At 47.4% G+C, this 24,301-nt stretch overlaps 1 protein-coding gene across 7 annotated transcripts in view; it reads left to right on the forward strand.

Annotated features, from left to right (window-relative positions):
- Positions 1 to 1,170: 1,170 nt before the first annotated feature.
- Positions 1,171 to 24,301, forward strand: part of CASK (calcium/calmodulin dependent serine protein kinase) — a 291,959-nt gene continuing 268,828 nt past the window's right edge. For all 7 annotated transcript variants that reach the window (XM_054714350.1, XM_054714353.1, XM_054714355.1 and 4 more), the window contains exon 1: positions 1,171 to 1,911. In XM_054714350.1, the coding sequence (XP_054570325.1) occupies positions 1,853 to 1,911 (59 nt within the window). In that variant the 5' untranslated portion in view covers positions 1,171 to 1,852. The remainder of the gene's footprint in view (positions 1,912 to 24,301) is intronic.

Genomic DNA, 24,301 nt, shown 5'->3' on the forward strand with positions numbered 1-24,301 from the left:
TATATCTGCCTTCTGATTTGCAGTTTTTAAAGGTTTAGTACTCAACTCCTTAACACCGGTAGATCTCGGAGCATCTGGAGGGCGTGGTCCAGGGTTTGCACAGAACGTTTTTTCTTTCTCTCTTTTTTTAAAAAAATTCTCAGCTGACAATTTCACCCGGGGATGCCTAGAAGCTGACTTAGGAACTAATGGGGCACTCGTGCTGTGCAGAGGAACAAAGACTTTTTTATTGGTCATCAACTGAGGCATATACCTGTCTGCTGGCCTGGGCTCATTCCGCACATGCTCAGTGGAACAAAAAACGTTCCCAAAGAATCCAACCTAGCAAGGCGGCACCACCCAGCCCACTCCCGGGCTGACCCCGTGCACACGCCCTCGAGTTGTATTTCGATCCCGAATTGTGTAGACGGCAGGGTCAGGTCCTGGGGGCCTGGGAGCGGGCAATATACAGAGGGGCTTCAAGTCTGTGTCCCTGCCTTCCCGACCCCTCCAGGCTGTCTGTAGCGGGGACAGGTGCCGGACAGCTATTTGTTGAGTTGGGGCAGCCTGCGGGAGGAGCTAAGTCTAGAAATTGCCATTCGTTCTTGTCTGGTCTTTACTTATAGGTGGGCGCCCTCCCCCCACCCCCGCCCCAGCCCTGGCTGTCATGAAAGGATGGCAGTGGCACTGAAGGCATCCTCGCCCAGCACGGTCTGGAGCGACAACCTGGACCCCTTTCTTCCAGCCGGCCCATTCCTTGGGGCTCGTTCCCAGCCCAACCTGGGAGAGGCCGGCCGACGGGGGGGGCGGGGGGGGACAAAGGGAGGGGGTGGGTGCGGCCGGGGCTCCGAGCCTCCCGCTGCGGATCGCCCCACACGTGCGCTCGGTCGCGGCCCTTTTGTCCCCGGCCCCGCGCGCGGCGCGGCTCGGGGGGGGGGGGGGGGGGGGGGGGGGTGGTGACGACCCCGACCCGCCCCCACCTCGGCCGCGGCCGCCCGCGCGCACCAAGGGCCGGCCCCCCACCCCTCCCCGCTCCCCGGTGCCCGCCCGATCGCCGTGACGTGTCGGGCGGCGCGCGCATGCGCCGCTCAGCCCCGGCCCCTTTCCCGGGGCCCGCGCCGCCCGACGGGCGGGAGTGGGCGGGGCTTGCGGGGCCCGAGGCCGGAGCGGGAGGCGGGCGTGTGTGCGCGAGGCGGGTGCGCGAGGCCGGCGAGCTGGTCCGCGGCTCGGGCGGAGGAGGAGGAGCCGAAGGCGGCGGCCGCGGCTCCCGCCCGCACGGCCAGCCAGTCCCGCGCAGCCCCCTCCCTCCCACTCCCCGGCGGGCGGCGGCGGCGGGAGGAGGCGGAGGAGGGAGCGTCTCTGCCGCCGCCTCCTGGTCCCCGGCGCGGATCTGCCGCCGCCACCTCCCCGAGCGGCGATCGTCGCTCCGTGGGTCCCGCCGCGGCCCCCCACCCCCCCGCCTGTCGGCAGAGCCGCCCCGCGCCGCGCCGGAGCCAGCCTCGCCGGGGGAGCGCTCGCGGCCTCGGGCCCGCGCGGGCTGAACGGGCGGCGATCGCGGTCCCCGAGGAGCCGCACGCCGGGCAGCGCGGCCCGAGCAGCGCGAGGAGCAGCGGACGGGCGGGCGGGCGGCGCCGGGCCCGGGCCGCCCTCGCTCCCGCGCCCCGGCCCCGCCGCCCGCGCGCCGGGGCGGCCGCCCGCAGAGGAAGGCGCCGCAGTCTCCGGGCCTCGCAGCCCCGCTCGGGCGTCCGCGGCACCGAGGGGCTCGCGCGGCCCGAGGGGAGGAGGCGATCCCGGGGCCGGGCACTGAGCTCTTTGGCGCCCCCACCCCCGTCTGCGGAGCCCTCCACGCTGCGGCCACTGTCCCCTCCGGACCATGGCCGACGACGACGTGCTGTTCGAGGACGTGTACGAGCTGTGCGAGGTGATCGGCAAGTGAGTCTCCGCGCGGGGGAGCGGGAGTGTGGGAAAACGCCTGGCAGCGGCGCCCGGGTCCTGCCGCACCCGAACCCGCGCCGGGCCCGACCCCTGCCCCCCCCGGCCCCTCCCCTTCCCCGGTCCCGCTCACCCCGAGTCTTTCTAGACGGGACCCGGCCCTCCTGCCGGGCGAGGGGGCTGGGGCTGCCCGGCGCTCGGCGGCCACCGAGCCGGGAACGGCCAACCCACGAGGCGTGGAGCCGGCTGCGAGCCGCGGGCTGCGTTTTGCCTGCCGGGTGCCCGGGGACGTGGCCGAAGCGATCTGGTCGCTGCTCCCCGGGAACAGTTGGGGTTATTGTTACCTTGACCGTGAAGGGAAAGAGCAGCTTGCATTCCCTGGGCTCGGGCGGAGAGCCGGAGCAAGAACGACCAGGGCTTTTAATTGTGGGGTGTGTGTCTATTGTGCGGGATATTAGCTAGATGCCTTTGTGCTCGCCCCGTGCACGGATTGCGGGGGGGAGGGGGGTCATTTAAGACCGGGTTGGAGCACATTCCTCACCTGGTGTAGACCAGAGTCGGGGGGATCGGAATTTGGAAATGCCTCGTTATGCAATGCCGGCTCCATCGGCGTTCCCCCGCCGCCGGGAGGGTGGCTAGCGCGGCCGAGCCGGCTGCTTCGAGTCCCCGGAGCTGGGCTGGCAGGCAGAACTGACAGGCGAACGCTCACCCTCTCCTCGGGGCCGGGTGATTACCCCAGGGGGAGGCGGGGAATCAGATTAATCACCGTGCTTGATTGAGAATTAAATCTGCAGCTCCTCATCCAATTGTCCGCTCCTGCGATGTGTTCTGAATAGTTTCCTTTTCATTCTTGTCAAACACTCTTCCGAGCGCACCGTCCTGCTAATCTGCCTGCGAGGGAAGCGCTGGCAATCTGAAGTTCATTTCCTAGTTCCGTGTGTGTGTGTGTGTGTGTGTGTGTGTGTGTGTGTGTGTGTGTGTGTGTCGTCCGTGGCTTTCGAAGTTGAGCAGATAAGATTGGGGAGCAATTGGGGCCGCTTTGGGGGTCGCTAGGTAGCCACCATGGGGATATCCCCCCTCTTTGGGGAAGCGGGGCTTTGTTGGAGAACCAAAGCGAGACCTTAGGGCAGGTGGCATTTCGCTTTGAAGTTGTCTGCAGTGCTGGCTTCCAATGTAAGCGCTGATAAGTCATCTTTCCCTCCTGCATGTGGAGGTATCACAGCGTTGCCTCACATGGTGATCGTGGGTAGAGCTTGCTACACACTTTGCTCAGACTCCCTTCACCAGGCCACATGTTCCTCCTTGCCCTATTGTCTGTTCCTGACCGGCCTGGGGATTAGGAGATCCAGATGTGCCCCCGATTAAGGGATGGCAGAAGTGCCCTAGAGCCGCGCTGTCCAAAAGAGAGAGAGAGACCGGCAGCCATGCATGTCATTTTACATGTCAGTTTCCATGTGTACATGTTCTAAAAGCCGCCTTCAGGAGATTACAAACAAATAGGTGCGGTGACTTTTAAGAAAAATATTGTCTTGAGCCCCACAGAGCCAAACCAGGATCATGTCAGCATGTCATCGGGATAGAAATTATTAACGAGATATTTCACAGCCTTTCCTTCGTACTCAATATGTGAAACCCAATGTGTATTTACACCAACAACACAGCTCCATCCCGACTCGACGCTACATTTTCAGGGGAAATATTTGACCTGAATTTAGTTGTCAGAAAATTTGCATTTGCAAAAAGTAGATTCACATACCCAAGTGGTTCCCAGCATACCTAAAAGTTTTCCAGTAACGGAATCAACGACCTCTTTCTACGTTTAAATGTAAATGAATTAAAACGAAATAAAATTCAAAATTCAGTTTCTCCGTTGGACTGGCCACGTTTAAAGTGCTCAGTAGCCCTGTGCGAATAGCACAATGCTAGAGAGGCAAATGGAAAAAAAAACACACCCTCAGTTTCTTCATTCTTAACACCAGTAAGGGTGAATCAGATATTTCCCCAAAGCCCCCAAATGATTGTGTGTGTGTGTGGGGGGGGGGGCGGTAAATGTTGTTTGTTATATCTTTAGTTATATTTGGTTTAAATGAGCCAGCCAAGTCATAATTGGAAACTGTGAGGTGACAGTGTTATTTATATTGTGATGATGGAATATAGTCATCATTAAATCAATGTTAGTTACTAGTTCTGATTCCTTAAGGTCTGGGGGGGTGGTGATATCGCTCTTTGGATATGGAACAGAAGTGGTCACCACCACATTAGCGCAATCAATATTCTGCTGACTTGTAATTGATAGAGTATTCTCAGGAAACACTTCTGATAGGACTGAATCCGTCTCTTCTGTTGCTTCTGAGCTGCCTAAGGAGGGAGCAAGGTAACGTTGAGGAGGGAGAGTCCCGGGTATTCTGTGACTACCTTAACCGGAGTGGCTGTGTGAAATCTCATTCAGAGCCTACAAAAATCTGACTTGGTCAGTGATTTTCTTGCGGGGACCTTGCCCGCATACATTGTAACTTAGAATTTGTTCAACTTCGGATGTAAGCCGAAATGCCTTGAACATGTTCATTTGTCCTGAAAAGCTGTTTGTTGATTTCTATCCAAGTTCTCTGGCATTGTGAATTCCTTTTATGCCAAATTAGTATTACCAGTTGGTTTTGACCCCCGGGTCTCAATAGGTTTATATTTTCACCGAGATGCTAGATTGTACTTTTCAAGATCAGCTGACTACCCACTCACTCCCCTACCTCACCACTCTCACCCGCTCTCTTGAAAGGAATCATGTGCCTGATTCCTTATGAATATGGAAAAGATGTTACCTCTTTTTTTTTTTTTTTTGAAGATTTTAAATATTTTTCCCTGGTTCTTATTTTTGAAAGTTTTACAAAGGACCCTTTGAACGCCTCTAGTTTCCATAACATTTGCCTATGGAACATCTTTCAAGCAACTGAAACACATTCCCAACAATGGGGCCTTAGTATACAACTTCGTCTTAGCCAACTACCGGAAAGGAAAGGTGTTATGCAAATATGGTCATTGGCCAATGCCTTTCCTGGCCATCTACTTTATCTTTACGGATTTCCAGTTTCACAGGCAGGTATGCCGTCGGTAATATCCCGTGAAGGAAATTGGAAGATGATGCATCCAGATGAAAACATAGAAATGACCGCCTTCCTAGGCCAGTAGTTTCCGGGAAAGAGAATAGCAAGTTGCACACTGTCTTCACCTCGCGTGGGCTGAACACGTGCCAGTGGATTCAGTAACCTGCACCTTCTGACTTCCCTGCTTTGGGGGGGGACACGTGGTCCAATGGGATCCCTGCAGCACGCCCCGGCCTCGGGATACATGCTGGATTTGCTTACACCTCCAGAGGGCTCATCATATTTCATTCCCGTTACTTATTTATGGCTCTCTCTCCCTAGTTAGCAGGGCGCTTCCTGAGGGCAGGGACCTGTCTCTCTCCATCACTTACCCCGGGGCCTGCAAGGTAACCGTCCTTCATTAGCTCTGGAATGAATTGAGTCATTTTCATAAAATCTCATTAAAAGGCCCAACGCCTGTCTATCAGCCTCCAAGCAGTTATTGTGTGAAAAGGCTGTACTGGTTTAAAGGGATGGCCCTCCACCTGGCTGCGGGTGAGAATCCCCAGGGGAGCTTCTTAGCAAGATCGATTGCCATGTCCCTGTGTCAGAGCAATGAAATCAGGACCGCCGGGAACGGGGCCTGGTCGCTGATAATTCTGTAAAGCTCTCTAAATGATTCTAATGAGCGGCTGCAATTGACAGGCATTCTTTTGTGGATGGAATAGTTTGGGTCTGGCTTTTAAAATGTAGAATGAACGTGTGTGTGTGTGTGTGTGTGTGTGTGTGTGTGTGTGTGTGTGTGTGTTTTGGGGGGGGTTATTGAAGCCAAAAGAGGAAAACGTGGATTTTGTTTCAGCCTGTGTTTGGCCTTGATTTATTTCCATGGTCTTTCAAGATTCACACAGATTCATGACACTCATCTGATGATAGCATGGCGATGGATGTTTGGAACAACGCGGGGCAAGGATTGCTTCAAGAATCGTTGATGCAGGCTAGCCACTAGAATGCCCCAATTTCATATTAAGAAAGTTATCGATTTAGTATGGATTGTGTTTGCGCATACACTCAACAGTATGGTTAAGTCGCTTATATAAGGATGTCCCCAAAAATGTCTACGTGCACTTGGAATAATTATAAAGGCAGTGTTTATTAAAATATATTTCCTTTTCAAAATTGAGCTATCAGCTGTTAAAGAGTATATACATTTGGGGGCGGGGCACAGACTTTAAAGTCCATACTTGTGGTTCCAATAATGCTGTTTACTAGAGAATTGAGTTAAATGCAGCCTTGATGTAAATACTGGTTTAATAATATGTAATTTAGCTTAGAGAAAAATTCAGCTTTACCATTTGTACTAATGACTAAGGCTTTCACATATATTGATTGGCCCACTCATTTGGTTTTCTATTACCATGACAATGGGGGATATTGCGTTACATTGGAACATCTTCCCTGGACGCCTTACTTAGACATTGTGAGTGAACTAGTTTTTAATGTTAGGGAAAGGTCAAGTGTGAGCCTGAGAGAACTAGCCATTGTCCAGTCCTGTTACACGTAGGGTGGGTCCCTACACACAGCAGGCCTTATGGGAAGTCCCTAAGCAGTGCTGATCCTGGTGATGGAGGGTGAGTCTGGGACCATTTGGGATGGAACTGAGCTACTCAGTTTGTTGTCTCATCGTGTCTGCTTTTTACAGACTGCCTGAGGCCGTGGGGTTTCTGGGAGGGTGGTTTACACGTTATCTTCATAGAAACTTCCTGTAACTCCTTTCCTTCCATGACTGGGACATACTTCTACGCCCTTGACATATGCAGTTCACTCTCCTCCATTTCCCCCGGTATCTGCAACACTGTCGCCTGGCAAACTTAAGTTGTTTCCTGGATATTTTCTTTAAATTGAGCATTCCTTTGCCACCTCCAGTGGTAGCTCTACTCAAGGAATTAAAGAAGCAAGTATACCTTCCTGTTGGAGATTGTCCTTGAACTAGCGCATTTTCGCAATTGTTTTTCACATTTTAGATGTGGCAGAAGCTCCGTTCAAAGGAACTTTGACATCAGATTGTTTAGAAGAAAAACATCTTTATAACCATGCCTATTTCATAAGGGGAATTGGCGTGTATGCCTTCTCATGTTAGGTATGTTACATGTATTCTGTCCTCTACTTGTACCCGTTTTATAGAAAAAAATCCTGAGATTCAGAGATGTGTGATTAACTTGCCTAAGATCACATGCAATGCCAACTGGTTCTAAAATCCGTTTCTTTCCTCTGCCTTCGGTTTCCCTAAAGTGAGGCACATGTCTTCAGAGATGATTTCCTGCAAATTCTAGTTGTTCCATTTTCTGGTTAAATTTCTTACCTCTTCAGTAGAGGCTCCACACTCCTGTTCATTGTTTCATCAATTCCATTTTTCTTTTGGCCTTTCTCTTTAAAGACATACAGCGCCTGTCTCCCAACTAGTAAGCCTATGCATGGTTGAGCAACGGCAATATAGAATCGTGGCCATTCATCCCAGATAGCGTTTGTTCGGGAACTTTCTCTACCCCTTTCATAATCCGAGTTTGTCCTTCCAATTGCCCTGCCTGCGGAAGAGTGTGGGAATTAGTCCTAACTTGCCAGACCAGAAGCTAGGAGGTTTCGGAGGTGGGTGTTTGTTGGGAATGGGGCGGGGTAGTTCTTCCCATATCCTGCTATAAAAACACCCAAATGGCTCTCTCTGGCTCCGAAGCCATGGACTTAACCACATCTGCGGGGTCGGAAGCATCTCAGCTGCGGGCCGCCCCGCACACCTACATAATCAAGCGACTGGATTGCGGCTGCAGAGCAGGGACCTGGCCCCAGCCCGCAGGCTGATGGCCTGGGCAGCTCACATTTGGGTTTTCTTTATTATTATTATTATTATTATTATTATTATTATTTAAATATATTTTATTGATTTTTTACAGAGAGGAAGGGAGAGGGATAGAGAGTTAGAAACATCGATGAGAGAGAAACATCGATCAGCTGCCCTCCTGCACACCCCCCACTGGGGATGTGCCCCCAACCAAGGTACATGTACTTGACCGGAATCGAACCTGGGACCCTTTAGTCTGCAGGCTGATGCTCTATCCACTGAGCCACACCGGTCAGGGCTGGGTTTTCTTTTTTAGCTGCACCAGTGGCTCTGGGGTTCTGCTCCAGGTTCAAGGTGCTGTAAGACCTGCTCTCCATTCATTCCCGCCTGGGCCCCCCAGTCTCCTGGTCTCCCCTCTTTCAACTGAGGAAAATGTAATGAGCTGATGGCCATCGGGTATTGCAGGATGATTGCTCAGAGAGCCCAGGTCAGCTTGGGAAGCAGCTGACTTGCTATTCCAGGAAGATTTCATTTCTAAAGCGATCGGACTCTTTTCCTATTACTTTCTCTTGATCAATTAGCTCGTTTTTCTGGAATAAATTATAAAAATGACATAAAAATGTAAAGGCCAGTCTCTATTCTCCCACCATCTGTAGTCCCATTCTCAGAGGTAAGCATTGCCCCCTTCGTGTATACCTTTGTAAGGATTGTTTTAAAAATAGAATGGGGTCGTATTTGTACACTCTGCTAAAGTACTCATTTTCGATTGAAAAATAGTATATTTGATGACATTTCCATAGCCATCTATATATCTAACTCTGCCTCCTCTTAAACTGCTGCCCAGCATTCCATGGTGTGGACTGGTTTAAATTTTTATTTGAAAATATATTTGTATTGATTTCAGAGAGGAAGGGAAAGGGAGAGAGAGAATCACTGATTGGCTGCCTCCTGCACGCCCCCAGATGAGGATGGAGCCCGCAACCTGGGCCTGTGCCCTGACCGACCGGGAATCGAACCCTGACTTTGAATTGAGCGCATGCCTGTCTCCAAGTGGAGCTATGAGGGAATGAGTTCTTGGGGCTGCCTGAGCTGGGGGATTGTGGGTTGGAGTATAACTCACAGAGTTAGAAGAATCAAGATAGCTCAGCATCACAGAAAGTGGGGAGGTGGCCCTGGCCGGTTTGGCTCAGTGGATAGAGCGTCGGCCTGCGGACTCAAGGGTCCCAGGTTCAATTCCGGTCAAGGGCATGTGCCTTGGTTGCGGGCACATCCCCAGTAGGGGGGTGTGCAGGAGGCAGCTGATCGATGTTTCTCTCTCATCGATGTTTCTAACTCTCTATCCCTCTCCCTTCCTCTCTGTAAAAAATCAATAAAATATATATATATTTTTTAAAAGAAAGTGGGGAGGAGCAGTCATGTAAAATGCAGGCACACCCTGTGTGAAGACCAAGAAAAGGCTTGTCTATCAAGATACATGTAATATTTAATATGCAGTTCATGGTGTGACTGAAAAGCAGCGATCTGGCTTCATTTCTGTGGATGTTGGGATATACTGTCTCCACACCAACATATCTCAGGTTTAAAAAAAGATTATTTTCTTCACCTCAATTGTGTTTTGCACATTGTCCTGGCTGACTTTTAGGTAAAACCATTTGGTTTTCCTAAGATGAGGTTGCTATGATTCCAGAGCTTGGTGCATAACTTTCTTTTTTTCTTTCTTTCTTTTTTAAAAAAAATATATTTTATTGATTTTTTACAGATAGGGAGAGGGAGAGAGAGTTAGAAACATGGATGAGAGAGAAACATTGATCAGCTGCCTCCTGCACACCCCCCACTGGGGATGTGCCTGCAACACAGGTACATGCCCTTGACCGGAATCGAACCCGGGACCCTTCAGTCTTCAGGCCGATGCTCTATCCACTGAGCCACACCGGTTAGGACTCTTTCTTTTTGTTTTAAACATCTAATTTCAATGAAGTGGAAACCTTTAATGATATGACAAGGAACATTTTAGACGCTTTAAATTCTTGGTATTTGTCAAACCTGGTCATTTTCTCTCTCCTCCCCCTGTAGGGGACAGAGTTCTTGCCTCAAGGTTGTCGGTCCCCGTTGAATAAGTGGAGTACCCTCTTCCCCTTTCACATCCTCCCCTCCCCCCAAGGAAACCTGTGCATTGGCTCTGTGGGTATGGATATGTTCCCATCCATTCACAATCAGAATTTATTACTTTATTGCACCTAAGCCAGTTTTGAACCGCTGAGCGCATATTATTTCATTTCAGATCTTGTGTTCTCTTCCTGGGCTGTTGCCCGTTCTCTGTTCGGTCTTTTTTATTTCTTTTCATACACTTATTCCGCTCTGAATATTTGAATCATTGGCAGGTAGGAGTGATAATTGCCCCCCCCCCTCTTTTGGGGTCGTTTAATAATTTCAAATATCGATTCTGTTGAGTCTGGATCAGGCTTTTAATGTTAACCCCGAGTTTAGAGTATAGGATGAAAGTATTACCCTTTAACCATATGCAGACTTAATGTTTTTTTTTTAAAACACTCTCGATGTTACTTACTCGCAGAGGTCTCTAGCCCTGCTATGATGTGCAGATTACCGTTATACCACTATGGTTTATAGACTCGACTTGGTGTTTTTAGGAAACTTCATAGATTTGGGGCCCTTCGGCTTGTCTTTGGTTTGTATTTCCCCCAAACACGTCGGTCAGCATTGCCTTGTAGCTGGTAAGTCAGCCCCCTGCGATGCGACCTGGTGACCTTTGGGCACAGCGTGGCCATTTTCTCCTTATTTAGTGGGAGAATGGCAGCTCCTTCACGTGGATCGGTAATTGTAAGGCGCAGCATGAGTCTTTTTTATTTCTAGGGTGTCTCTGAGATACTCCAAGCACTTTTGGCAGCTCTGTAGCTGAGTTTCAACAATTTCCCAGCACTTAAAACACAGGCTCTGTTACATAAATGATATGGTGAAATGAGCATTCTCTTCTAGCCCATGCATGACATTGGTGGTGGTGTTGTGTATTCATTTATGCACCCATTGCTAGCTGTGTGGCTCTAGGCAAGTTGCTTAACCTCCCTGAGCCTGTTTCTTTATCTGTAAAATGAGGGTGATAGTATACACTGGGTGGCCAGATTATGATGATCTCTGAATGCATAATAATCTGGCCACTTAATATATATTTATTTATTATTTATTTATTTATTTATTTATTTATTTGAGGCCCGGTGCATGAATTCGTGTATTAGAGGCCCAGTGCATGAATTCGTGCATGGGTATTGTCCGGCCAACCTGGCCAGGGGGAGGGGACATGGGCGATTGGCTGGCCTGCCTGCTGGTTGTACTCCTGGTCGAGGGGACAATTTGCATAGACACTGAGTGGCCAGATGATTATGCATTCAGAGATCATCATCACCTGGCCCACTCAGTGTATATCTTGAAGGGGTGTTGTGAGAATTGAATATAACATGGTCTATATAAAATGCCTAAAGATGGTTGTTCTTTTAATTGCCATTAATAGTCTTATTCACCAAATACTTGTTATCTAGCCTCAAGAATGTCTCTGTCAGTGGGAGAAGTTGACAAATAGTTCATATCTAATGAAACTAGACCTTAAGTCCTGTTACGGCCAGGGCCATGTCTGATTGGTCACCTAGTCTCTTCACCATAACCGGTTCCTGACACATGGTAAGTACCCGGGAGATGTGGAAGGAGTGTGTTAAGTGAGTGGCCCATAAACTGTGCTCACCTCGTTAGAAGGAAGTTGGGGAAATCTTTGCAGAGGCTGAGGCTGAGATGATTTGTTGGTCTTCTTGAGTAACTCACTTAATGTTTTGAAGCCTGCTTCCTCATGTAGAAAAAGGAGTAGAGGAATACAGGTAGAGAAAATAAATTTCTAAAAAGTTTCAAAAAATGTTTATCCTACTTTGTTTTTTAATGAATAAACCTCATTTTGAGAACAGTTTTAGGTTCACAGCTCCTATTTTAGTTTTGGTGACAAACGAAATATGTATAATAAGTATAAAATTAAAGTTTTCAGGTAAAATTTTAGGAATGCTTTGATTTTTTTTTTTCCTTTTTGGTTCTGAAATTCTATGGCTTCCGTGTTCATTATATGTTGGACAAGGTGTTAAAATTTTTATATTTTTCTAACTTAACCTGGGCCACAGCCCTTCCTTTTGAGGCAGTCACCCCTCCCCATTTTACAGATGAGAAAACTGAGGAAAGGGGAGATGAATAATTATTTACCCTGGGGAAGTGGCAATAATAAGTGGCAGCATGGGGATTCACACCTGGGATTATATGTGGCCCATCTCAACACCTGCTCTGCGGCACTGTTTTACGACACTGTTTTAAGACACTGCTTTACGACACTGCTTTACGGCACATGAAATTATAATGGAATTAAAAATCTGTGGTCTTTTGTGGCTGTTTTTTTTCTCTAAGCATAACGTCTTCAGAGGCTCATTCATGTTGTAGGTGTGTCAGTACTTCATACTTTTTAAAGACCCAATAAATACTCCATTGTGTGGGTCTGTCACATTTGTTGATAAGTTGGTGGGCCATTTGAGTGGTTTTCAACTTTGGCCTATCCTAAATAATCCTAATAATCCTGCTCTGGACATTCATGTACAAATTTTGTTTTTGTTTTTTTTTTTAATATATTTTATTGATTTTTTTACAGAGAGGAAGGGAGAGGGAAAGAGAGTTAGAAACATCGATGAGAGAGACATCCATCAGCTGCCTCCTGCACACCCCCTAACTGGGGATGTGCCCGCAACCAAGGTACCTGCCCTTGACCGGAATCGAACCTGGGACCCTTGAGTCTGCAGGCCGACGCTCTATCCACTGAGCCAAACCGGTTAGGGCAATGAATACAAGTTTTTTGTATGGACATACGTTTTTCTCCTGGGTATATACCTCGGAGTAGAATTGCTTGGTCAAATTGTAACTTTGTGAGGAATCCTGGACTGTGTATGAGGGTGTGAGTGCTTTTAGTCAGGTGAGTACGAGCAGAGTTTGCCTGTAGAGTCTGTTCAACACATTCATGGGACATAATTTCTGATAATTTCTAGTACGTTCTCAGCTCTATTTTCATCCATTCTACAGGCAAAAAGCAAAGTTACAAGTTGTTGGCCCACCTTTTATCTCATGCCCTATTTGTAGTGATTTTCAACAATTTGGGGTATTTTAGACGAAGAGTTGGCAAACTATCCGTAAACTGACAGACAGGAAACATTTGAGGGTTTTGTGGGCCATAGAGCGCCTGTCACAGCTATTCAACTCTGCCTTTGTAGCAGGTGAGAAAAGCGAGAGTGGCTGTGTCCCAGTAAAACTTTATTTACAAAAGGAGGTGGCAGGCTGGATCTGGCCCTTGGATATAGTTTGCTGATCTTGTAGATTAAAACTGAAACTGGAGCTGATTGTTTGCCCTCAAAGTTGGGATGTCCTTTGAGGTCGGGGTAGCCCCGTGGTGAGTAGATTGTTTCTGCAAAATGTAAACATATTGAGACGGGTCCACTGAACTGTTTTCACTGTCAAATGGGGAAGTGCTACACGTTTCATATTTTTCGTTCTTTTTTTTTTTTAAACCTGCTTTTGGATTCTCTTTTTGATCCTAGGTTAAAAGGAAGAAAACCATCAAAATTCTTCCAAGTTGACTGGAGGCAGTATGAATGTAGAGTTCCTGAAAAAAATGATTTCCTTCATTCTAGCGTATTGCCTGTAGGATGGATGAAAGTAGAGCTGAGAACGTACTAGAAATTATCAGAAATGAACTATTATTTTAAGTGTTGCCTTTAATAAAGTTAGGTGGGAAATCAGCAACTAAATCTCTATCCCTAATTGGAAAGTTGTGATGTGCCATCCATGTCTATCTTATGACTTCAAGAGCCCTTGATAGAGGATTAGGGGCGGTGTGTGTGTGTGTGTGTGTGTGTGATCCTATATAATAAAAGGCTATTATGCAAATTGACCAAACAGCGGAACGACTGGTCGCTATGATGTGCACTGACCACCAGGGGGAGTACCGCTCAGCCAGAAGCCGGGCTTGCAGCTGGCTAGTGCAGCGGTGGTGGCGGGAGCCTCTCCTGCCTCCACAGCAGTGCTAAGGATGTCCAACTGATAGCTTAGGACACTTCCCAAGGGCTCCTGGACTGTAAGAGGGCACAGGCCGGGCTGGGGGACCCCCTCCCCCGAGTGCACGAATTTTGTGCACCAGGCTTCTATATTATGTAAATAAAACTTCTTTAAATTTCATTTTATGTTTGACATCCATTTTGCTCAATATGTTTTGTGGTAGTAGACATAGACTATTTAGAGTGCTTTGTGGCTCTTTAAAAATTGTCATTGCTTATGTACATAGGAAAAAGTATTATTGGAGGTTCTAGATTTTATAATTTGTGTCATCCCAGTGAAGTCAATAAAAAAGGAAAAAGACTTTTCTAAATTATAATTATGTTAAAAGAGGGAATTTTGCATCACACTTTATCTTTGCATTTGGGCATACAACAAATGAATTACTTGTTCAAAATGTGAAATTTCAAACTGAGACAAGGAAAATCACAGAATATAGATTTAGGAGACAGCCGTGTACAGGATTTATGAATATTATGGTGTTCTTTTATGTAATTTCCCCCCCAATTTTTTATGTTCACATCTTAACAGCAAGCAAAATAAGGTGGAAAAGGACCCTGGTTGGGTGGCTCATTTGGAGCATCATCCCATCCACCAAAGGTTGTGGGTTCAATTCCCAGTCAGGGCACATGCCTCGGTTGTGGGTTCAGGTAAGGGAACATGTAAGGGAGGCAAGGGATCAACGTTTCTTTGTCCCATCGATGTTTCTCTTTCTCTAAAATCCCCTCATCTCTCTCTAAAACCAATAAAAAAGTATCCTCAGGTGAGGATTAAGAAAAAAATGAGGTAGAAAGATCTTAAATGTAGAGTCTGTGATAGGATTGGGCACTGAATCTAAATTACCTACATTTACAGAACAGCATTTCATCTGCTAGATCACATTACATTGCCATGGAGGGAAAGTGATAATGTTGGAATCTATTCAGACCACTTACTTCGATGAAAATTCTTCCCAGGTTGGCTTCAGAAGACAGTAAAAGGAATCCGAAGATCTCCCACAGAAAGTATTACCTACACAGAGTGGCCAGATTATGATGATCTCTGAATGCATAATAATCTGGCCACTCAGTGTGTATCCTATAGAATAAACATCGATGTTTTTCTTGGTCTTTCCCTCTCTCTTCCACTCCCCCTAAAAATCAATGGAAAAATATCCTCGGGTGAGGATTAAAAGAAGAAGAAGAATTAGGTGCACAATTATGAATATGGACTTGAAGATCTTAGAATATTTTTCCCCATGAAGATGCATTCATAGACATAGCCGTGAAAAGATATGTATAGGTTAGATTTGATAAATATACACTTACCATATGACCCAGCAATTTCCACTCCTACGTATACACCCAAAAGAAATAAAAATATGCCCACACAAAGGAATATATGTACAACTTTATTCATACTAGACAAAATATGAAGCCACTCAAATAAAAAAAAAACTAGGAAAAGTAGTATTTTAAGGAAAAAATTTAAATAGTTGTGACAGATCACTACTTAGTTTTCCTCAGTTTTTTTTTTCATCTTGTAAAAGGATAGTAAAGGCTAAATTATCTAACTCATTGGATTCTTACAAACATAAAATGACACAATTCTTCAAAAGGCTTAAACTACCTTACTTATATTATTATTTTGATTTTATCAAAATCAGACACTTCTCGTTAGAAATGGGTTTTGTTGAATTTTCTTTGATATTGCAAGAATCATTTACTTTTGTGTTTAAAACTGATTTTATTTTCTTGTTTGATTTCTAGCACTTAATATTCTCAAGTCTTTGTAGGACTTAGAACATGTTAGGTGAAAATGTTGAATAAAGAGATTCGGATGAATTGTGTGCATTTTACTAAAGGGACAGTGTTTACACTGAAGTCAAAACAAAGAAAAATACCCCAACCAGTATGTTTCCCATTGCTTTGCTTTCACTTATTTCATTTTATTTGAGCTTTGAAGTTTGGAACTTACTACAAAGTAATAAATTTTTGTTGCCAAAATTGGGCAGCTACTTAAAATGTTGACCTTTCTGTTTAGTAGTAAGGTCTAGAGCCGGGACTCTCAAAGTATAGACCTCATTCTGGCCAGCGGCAGCATCACCTGGGAACTTGTTAGGAATACAGATTATTGGGGCCCTACCCCAACCCTACAGATCAAAAGCTCTGAGGATGGGACCCCGAAATCTCTTATTTTAACAGCTCTCCAATGGAGTATTTATTGAGTCTTAAAAAAGTATGACGTACTGACACACCTACAACATGAATGAGCCTCTGAAGACGTTGTGCTTAGAGAAAAAAAACAGTCACCAAAGACCACAGATTTGTAATTCCATGTGCCGTAAAGCAGTGTCGTAAAACAGTGTCGCAGAGCAGGTGTTGAGAAGGGCCACTGACTTAGAACTCTAGCTCAGGCCTTAGGGAAGTTATGGCCCATGAGCCAAATCGGTCCACTGTCTGTTTTTGTCAGTGAAGTGTGTGGGCATGCAGCCACTCTCATTTGTTTAAATATTGTCGATGGGTGCTTCTATACTACAAGGGCAGAGCTGAGTAGTTTCAGCAGAGGCCATATGGCCCACAAAGCCTAAAATATTTACTTTCTGGCCCTTTCCACAAAAAGTTTGATGTTTCAATTCCTTTACAAAAAAGTTTTCTGATCCTGGCTCGAATGAAATCTGTAGGTAAACATCTCATTTTGTCTTCCCATTTGACTCTTCTTTCTACAAACTCCGCTCCTTGATATCAAACTATTACTTGATGATTAGAAACTTGTGAATAAGAAGAATAAACTACTGTGCCCTTTCCTTCTATTTGGCAATAGTGATAGCCTGTTTATCAATTCTGCAACATTTTCTCACTAATTCAGCACTGGGGTGCCCTTGGTTGTTCTGTACTAAGTGGCGTAACTTAATTATCTATTACTAGAGGCCCAGTGCACGAAATTCGTGCACAGTTAGGGTCCCTAGTGGCTGCTGGCTGCTGGCCACTGGCCGGGTCCTTCCTTCATTCCACACTGCCCCCTGGTGATCAGCAAATGTCATAGTGAGCGATCGAACTCCTGGTCGGTCAAACTCCCAAGGGGACACTTTGCATATTAGGCTTTTATATATATATATATAGATACATAGTCTTCATGTCTCCCAATTCTTGCTGCCTTTTTACTTCCACAACAGAAAGCCCACCTTGGGACTGCTAAGGTTAGGAATTCATGGGAGCTGTTTGCTGTACTTCGAGCCATTGAAATGGTGCCATTTCATCTGGAAAATTTTTATCCTTGGCCTGGAATGCTGAAGCCACTGTACTTCACAACAGTGTTTGTGAGCACATAGATACCAAATATTGTGGGTAATCTTAGAATGTTTACTGGACGAGTTTTTGTTCGCCTTCCCATAATCAAGAATCACCATGTCTATCTGTCCTTAGTTGGAATATCATAATGTCCTCTTGATATTCTTTTGTACTTGACTTTCAGTCAAGATGACCGGTGGCCAGTGTCATATAAAATACAAGAACTGAATTTTGACATTGTCCTCATTGATGCACTTGGAATCTTTCTACTCACACCACTGAAGAAAGTGTGTGTGGGTGGGGGAGGCCTCTCACAGTCTCCATTCGTTTCGCAAGACCAGGCAAAAGTGTTGTTTTTGCAGCTGTGATTCCATGGTTGTACACGACTGATGTTTCTGGTTAAGAAACATGACTTGGCCAAATGTTAATGAGCTATATTACTGGCGAGTTTGTTTGGGCCCTGATTTCTTTCCGTAAGTTCCAGTTGAATACTTTGGTAGGGGATGCTGGGTAAGACACAAGAAATAGTGAGATTGAAACTGGACATGATTGAGGTAGATCTTCTATTTAGGCTTTCCCCAGCACCTTAATGCATGCCTTTGCCCTGCTTACTCATTGCGGAGGCGAGGTACAGTGAGAGAGGGTCAGGCAAAGGCCAGCTGCGGAGTGTGGGTACTTAGGTTTGTTGCCAAAAGCAGCCCATCTACAGGAGAATTTGAGCTTCCCTGCTGTGTACAATATAGTGTGGAAACGCTGTGTTGTTAAAATTAAATTGTTATTTATAGCGATGAATAAAATGTGAACTCTATAAAAGAGAGCCATGTTCTGCAGTCTTATTGTCCTAGTCAACACAATAGCCACCCACACGAATCAGCTGAACAACCTCATCATTTCTGTTTTATCTACCTGAAATAGGGGTCAGAGGTGGGCGGTGATGAAAGCTGGGAATCATGTCGCACTTCAGGCACGAGGAGAGAAATGCTCTGGTAACTCTAGCTGTACTGTCCTCCCCCGTGTGCACGGGGGCGGGGACAGCCCCCGGAGCTGGAGGGCAGCTCTGATGCCCCTGGCGCCTTGGCAGCGGGCCATGCTTGGGAGCTGGGTGCTGCTTCCCTAAAAGAAAGTGCTGTAGATGAGTTCTGCCAAATGTGTAGATTTTGAGCCATTTAAAAGGCAATAATGTTCACACTCAGAATTCCTTAGTAGGCACAGAGTGTCGTTTAAGGGTACTTATGCTGCAGGGATAAGGTTCATTATGCAGCAAGGCCTCCATGTGACATAAACTTATTGGAGCTTGTGTATTTTTAAAACCATATGTGTGTGTGTGTGTACTAGAGGCCCAGTGCACAAAATTCATGCAAGGGGGGGGGGGCTCAGCCCAGCCTGCACCCTCTCCAATCCGGGACCCCTCAGGGGATGTCTGACTGCCGGTTTAGGCCCAGTCCTGAGGTCCACGCAGCCTGCTGTTCAGTCGTTTGGTCGTCCCTCACTAACCCCCTGCTGGCCTGGTTGCCCCACACAGCCTGTGTTTGGTCATCTGTCCAGTTGTTTCGGTCGTGACGGCCCCTAGCTTTTTATATATTAGGATATATAATGTATTTTTAATACATCTAATACATCTTTAATACATATTTTAAGCTTCATTGGGTCAGGGTTCATGGCTTTCCTAGTCATTGCTGTATCTCTACACCTAGGACAGCATCTGGCACGTAGTCAAGCTCATTATTTAGTTGTTAAACCAGTTCAAAGAAGAGGAAGTACCTGAACACATTAGAAAAGATAAAATCTGGCCCATAATGCACAAATGAGTTCAAATTTTCATATAGTGGTAATAGTTTGCCGCTTCAGAAATCATATAATTGTCATCATGTCCCTTTGAGATAGGTTAATAGATACAGAATTGTACAGTATATGCTGAACATAATGGTGGGACCCTGAATAACACTTAGCCTCCCTAGTTGAGATCTGTAAGATCATTGCTATAATTAAACTACATGAAAAAAGAGGTTTCTAAGGTTAAAATGGAATGGAGATTTTGATAATGAATAAAATTACTAATACTTGCTTACCTGATCTGTCTAAAACTGCTTCCTCATTTGAAAAATAAGCGAAATAAGCCAGTCAGAGAAAGACAAGTATCACATGGTCTCACTTAATGAACAAAATAAACTGATGAACAAAATAGATCCAGAGACAGGGAAGGGGGGAGGGTGAGAAGATGTTAACCAGGGAATTTATATGCATACTAGAGGCCCAGTGCACGAATTCATGCACAGGTGGGGTCCCTCGGCCTGGCCGGCAATCGGGGCCAATTGGGGCCATCTCACCCAGTCCCAATCGGGGCCAGCCGGCTGGGGGGAGGGACCGTGGGAGGTTGGCTGGCCAAGGTCAGTGCACGTCATAGCTACCGGCCGGTTGTCCAGTTATAATGGTCACTTAGGCTTATATATATATATAGATATGCATAGCCCTTGGGTAAGACACAGACAGAATAGTGCAGTGAAGGCCTGGGAGAGGGTGGGTCAATGGGGAAAAGGAGTGGGGGGCATCTGTAATACTTTCAACAATAAAGATAAATAAAATCCTATATAATAAAACCCTAATATGCAAATCGACCAAATGGCAGAACGACCAGTCTCTATGACGCACTGGTGGTCAGTGCACTCCCACAGGGGGAGCGCCACTCAGCCAGAAGCTGGGCTCACGGCTGGCTGGTGCACTCAGTGCCAGTGGCGGGAGCCTCTCCTGCCTCCGCTGTAGGCAGTCAATAAGGAGCCAGGGGTCCCTGACTGCGAGAGGGATGTCTGACTGCCATCCATCCACAAGCCGGCAGGCGGACATCCCCCGAGGGGTCCCAGACTGCAAGAGGGTGCAGGCCGGGCTGAGGGACACCCCCCCCCCCCGCCCCAGTGCATGAATGTCGTGCACTGGGCCTCTAGTCTTACCTTATAATAGACAAATATGCAAATTGACCGCACCTTCGCTATGTCCAAGCCACGCCCACCAACCAAGCCACGCCCATCAACCACGCCCACCAGGACACCATTGCAGGGACGCTGGGGTGTGGCGGAGCCCAAGGCCACCGCCCAGGGCCAAGCCCGGACCCTGAAAGAAGGCAGAAGGCGGTGGCCACAGCCAAGGCCTGGGTCCCCGGTGCCGGCAGAAAACTGGTGCAGGCAGCCAGGTGAATGAAGGTCTATTGCACGAATCTTCGTGCAAACGGGCTACTAGTAACTAAATAACATGGGAGACAGTAGAATCTATCTCCTAGGACTGTTAGAAGGAAACAGTGGGTAGAGAGCACAGTTTCTGGCATGCTGCAAGTGCTTAATAAATGCGAGTTGCTTTCATCATCATGAGTAAGTTTTGAGCACTGGCCAGTGTGGCACAGTTGGTTGGGCATCATCCCATGCACCGAAAGGTTGCCCGTTCAATTCCTGTTCTAGGCACATTCCTGGGTTGCAGGCTCCATCCCTGGTGGGGGTGTGCAGTAGGCAGCTGATGGATGTTTCACTCTGAAATCGATGTTTCTCCCTCACTCTTCCTCTCTGTCCTTCTCTCTCTCTAAAAAATCAATAAAAATATTTTTTAAAAAGAGTTAAGTTTTGAGATCTTCCTAAGTGCCCGACTCTGTGGCAAATACCTCCTCCTTCCAAGTGTTGCTCCAATTTCCCTTTCCTCTCTTCTTGCTGCCTCAGTCCTGGTTCCACCTGGGGTATCTGGGATGAGTCCTGAAACCAGGTTTGACCTTCACTCATCTAGCCCTTCCCCACCTGACCTTGAACAAAGGTAAGGGAACCAGACGCTAAATCCTGCCATCTGCCTCATACTGTAGCCACTAGCCACATGCACCTGATTAAATAAAATGTAAAGTTCAATGAATGTTTTTCTCAAGATTTACAAATGGCCAATAAAGATATAAAAAGGTGCTCAATATTGTTAGTCATTAGGGAAATACAAGTCAAAATCATGAGATGCCACTTCACCTACAGCAGGATGGCTATCATAAAAAAGACGGGCAAGTAACAAGTGTTGGCGAGGATGTACAGATATTGGATCTCTCATGTGTTGCCGGTGGAAATGTAAAGTGGTGTAGCCACGGCGGAAGACACTCTTGCAGTTCTTCAAAAGTTGTTTTCCATGCAACCCAGCAATCCTACTCCTGGATATATATGCAAGAGAATTGGAGACATATTCACACACACACTTGTATATCAGTGTTCATAGCATTCTTCATGATAGCCAAAAGGTGGGAACCACCCAGATGTCCATTGACTGGTGAATGGATAAACAAAATGTGGTAGTTGTATTGTACCCAGTAGAATATTCAGCCATAAGAGAAATGAGGCATTGATACACGCTACCGCAAGGATGAACCTCCGAAGCATTACACTAAGTGAAAGAAGCCAGACACAAAAGAGCACATATTGTATGATTCCATTTATAGGAAACTAGAGGCCCAGTGCGCATGAAATCGTGCGGGAGTATCCCGCTTCTGCTTGTCTCAGCTGGCTGCCCCACCCATCACCGGGAGAAAAAAAAACAGCCACAATGCAGGAGCTGCCTCCTGCTGGTCAGTGCGCTCCCACAGGGGGAGTGACGCTCAGCCAGAAGCCCTGAGCCGGGTTCATGGCTGGCGAGCGCAGCGGTGGTGGCGGGAGTCTCTCCCACCTCCACAGCAGCGGTAAAGGATGTCCGACTGCCAGCTTAGTCCAAACAGCCGGGCTAAATTGGACATCCCCTGAGGGCTCCTGGACTGTGAGAAGGTGCAGGCTGGGCTGAGGGATCCCCCCGAATGCACGAATTTCGTGCACTGGGCCTCTAGTTAGTTATAAGAAATAAAATAAGAAATCTTACCCATGATGGTGCTGTTCTGATGTGAGAATGCGCTTTTCTCTCATCAGGGCACAATTGTAGCTTGTGCCCTGCCCTCTGCCGCCTGTAGCTCCACCGCTTGTAGCTTTCCTCCCCTAGTAGCTCGCGCCTTGCCACGCCCGCCGTGAGAGCTGCTGCTCGTTTGGTTGTCATGACCACAGGCCTTTTATGATATAGACTAGAGGCCCGGTGCACGAAATTCGTGCACGGAGGGGGGTGTCCCTCAGCCCAGCCTGTACCCTCTCCAATCTGGGACCCCTCGAGGGATGTCCAACTGCCTGTTTAGGCCCGATCCCACCGGGCAGTTGGACATCCCTCTCACAATCCAGGACTGCTGGCTATGGTGAGTGACTGCTAATGGGTATGGGGTTTCTTTCTGAGATTATTAAAATAATCTGAAATGGGATAATGCTTGCTGATTGAGTGACATATTTGTGACCATACTAAAAACCCACACTGAATCGTAGTCTTGAAAAGAGTGAACTTTATGGTATATGAATTGTATCTCAGTGAAGATGTTCTTTTTAAAAACTCGGCTAGTTGGTTGCATCAGCCACATTGGAAGTAGTCAATACCTACATGTGGCTACAAAGTGGATGGTGTGGACTTGGAACCTGCCCATCGCACAGAGACTTCTATTAGACAGCGATGAGCTGGAGGAGAGCTGAGTTTCTCAGTCTGGGACCAAAAACGAAAAAGAAAGGAAACATCACAGTCTAAAAATTGCAGAGAGCATGGAAGACAGACAACGCGATTATGCTTTTGAGAAATGTCACTTTTGGATCATTTTACTCTTTGTTGCCTTCTGACTGTTCCACTGGGTGACCTCAAAATTCTTTTTCTTTCATTCTCCAAACAAACCCATGAGGTAGGTACTGTTACTCTCGAATTTTACAAATGAATTAATTAACGCCTTACTGAGTTGTATTGCTCCAAAGGTTCTTCACTTCTTTTCGTGGTGTTTGGGTTTCTTGCAATCCATCTGTAACCAGACAACCTAGGCGCCTGGGTTGCCTGTCAGTACCTGAGCCAACTGGGCAGAGACGGGGTGGAGTCCTATAGGAGCGTTCATTCCCATCCCGCCAGCAGCAGGGGGAGCAGCAGGTCACCCACAAACCCCTGCTCTGCAGCCCCCATAAGCCGGCTGCTTATATGGTAGAAGGACAAAGGTTACATGGGAAAGTAGGAACCACAGGCATGTAATGAGAATTAAACACGGGCTTCCTGCCCCTCTCTCTCCTGTTTCATGCTCTCTATGGTCTTCACTCTTTCATGGGAAAGTGGGCACGGGATAATCACTACAAGTCATGTGGGCTGGGGGGGGGGGGGGTGTCACAGAGGGTGGGTGCCTCTGGGCATCCCTGGACCAGATCACAGGCAATGGGGGCTGGGGGTGGTAAAGAGCGGGTGCCTCCAGGACTAGGTTTTCTCAGCCACGAGGTTGTCAATCTTTCCGTCAGGATAGGCAGTTCTCGGGACAGGAGGGTGGCCCACATTCCGATGTGAGCTCCCATGTCCCAGGGCGTCCAGCTCGCAGCCAGGCGAGAATGCGCTTTCTCTCATCAGAACAGCACCACCATGGGTAAGATTTCTTATTTTATTTCTTATAACTAACTAGAGGCCCAGTGCACGAAATTTGTGCATTCGGGGGGGGGGGGGGTCCCTCAGCCCGGCCTGCACCTTCTCACAGTCCAGGAGCCCTCGGGGGATGTCCAACTTAGCCTGGGGAGTGGGCCTAAGCTGGCAGTCGGACATCCTTTAGCGCTGCTGTGGAGGTGGGAGAGACTCCCGCCACCACCGCTGCGCTCGCCAGCCATGAACCCGGCTCAGGGCTTCTGGCTGAGCAGCGTTCCCCCTGTGGGAGCGCAGTGACCAGCAGGAGGCAGCTCCTGCATTGAGTGTCTGCCCCCTGGTGGTCAGTGTGTGTCATAGCAACGGGTGGTTCCGCTGTTTGGTCGATTTGCATATTAGCCTTTTATTATATAGAATAGCCCTACTTACCCGCAAGCACAGCTCCGCCGGCTCTCCCTTCGGGGAACCAGCCTACACCCCAGGTTTAGCAGCCTTCCTTTCTGTTTCCATTTCTGCAGTTCATTTCTAAACGTTCCCCAAGTTAAAAGCTGGTTGTCCACCAAGGAAACGATGATGTCAAGCAGTTCGGGGGGCCGCTTTCACACCACACTATGGTCTGCCTCCCT

This window comes from Eptesicus fuscus, chromosome 1 (genome assembly GCF_027574615.1).
Source record: "Eptesicus fuscus isolate TK198812 chromosome 1, DD_ASM_mEF_20220401, whole genome shotgun sequence".
NCBI classification, from domain to species: domain Eukaryota; kingdom Metazoa; phylum Chordata; class Mammalia; order Chiroptera; family Vespertilionidae; genus Eptesicus; species Eptesicus fuscus.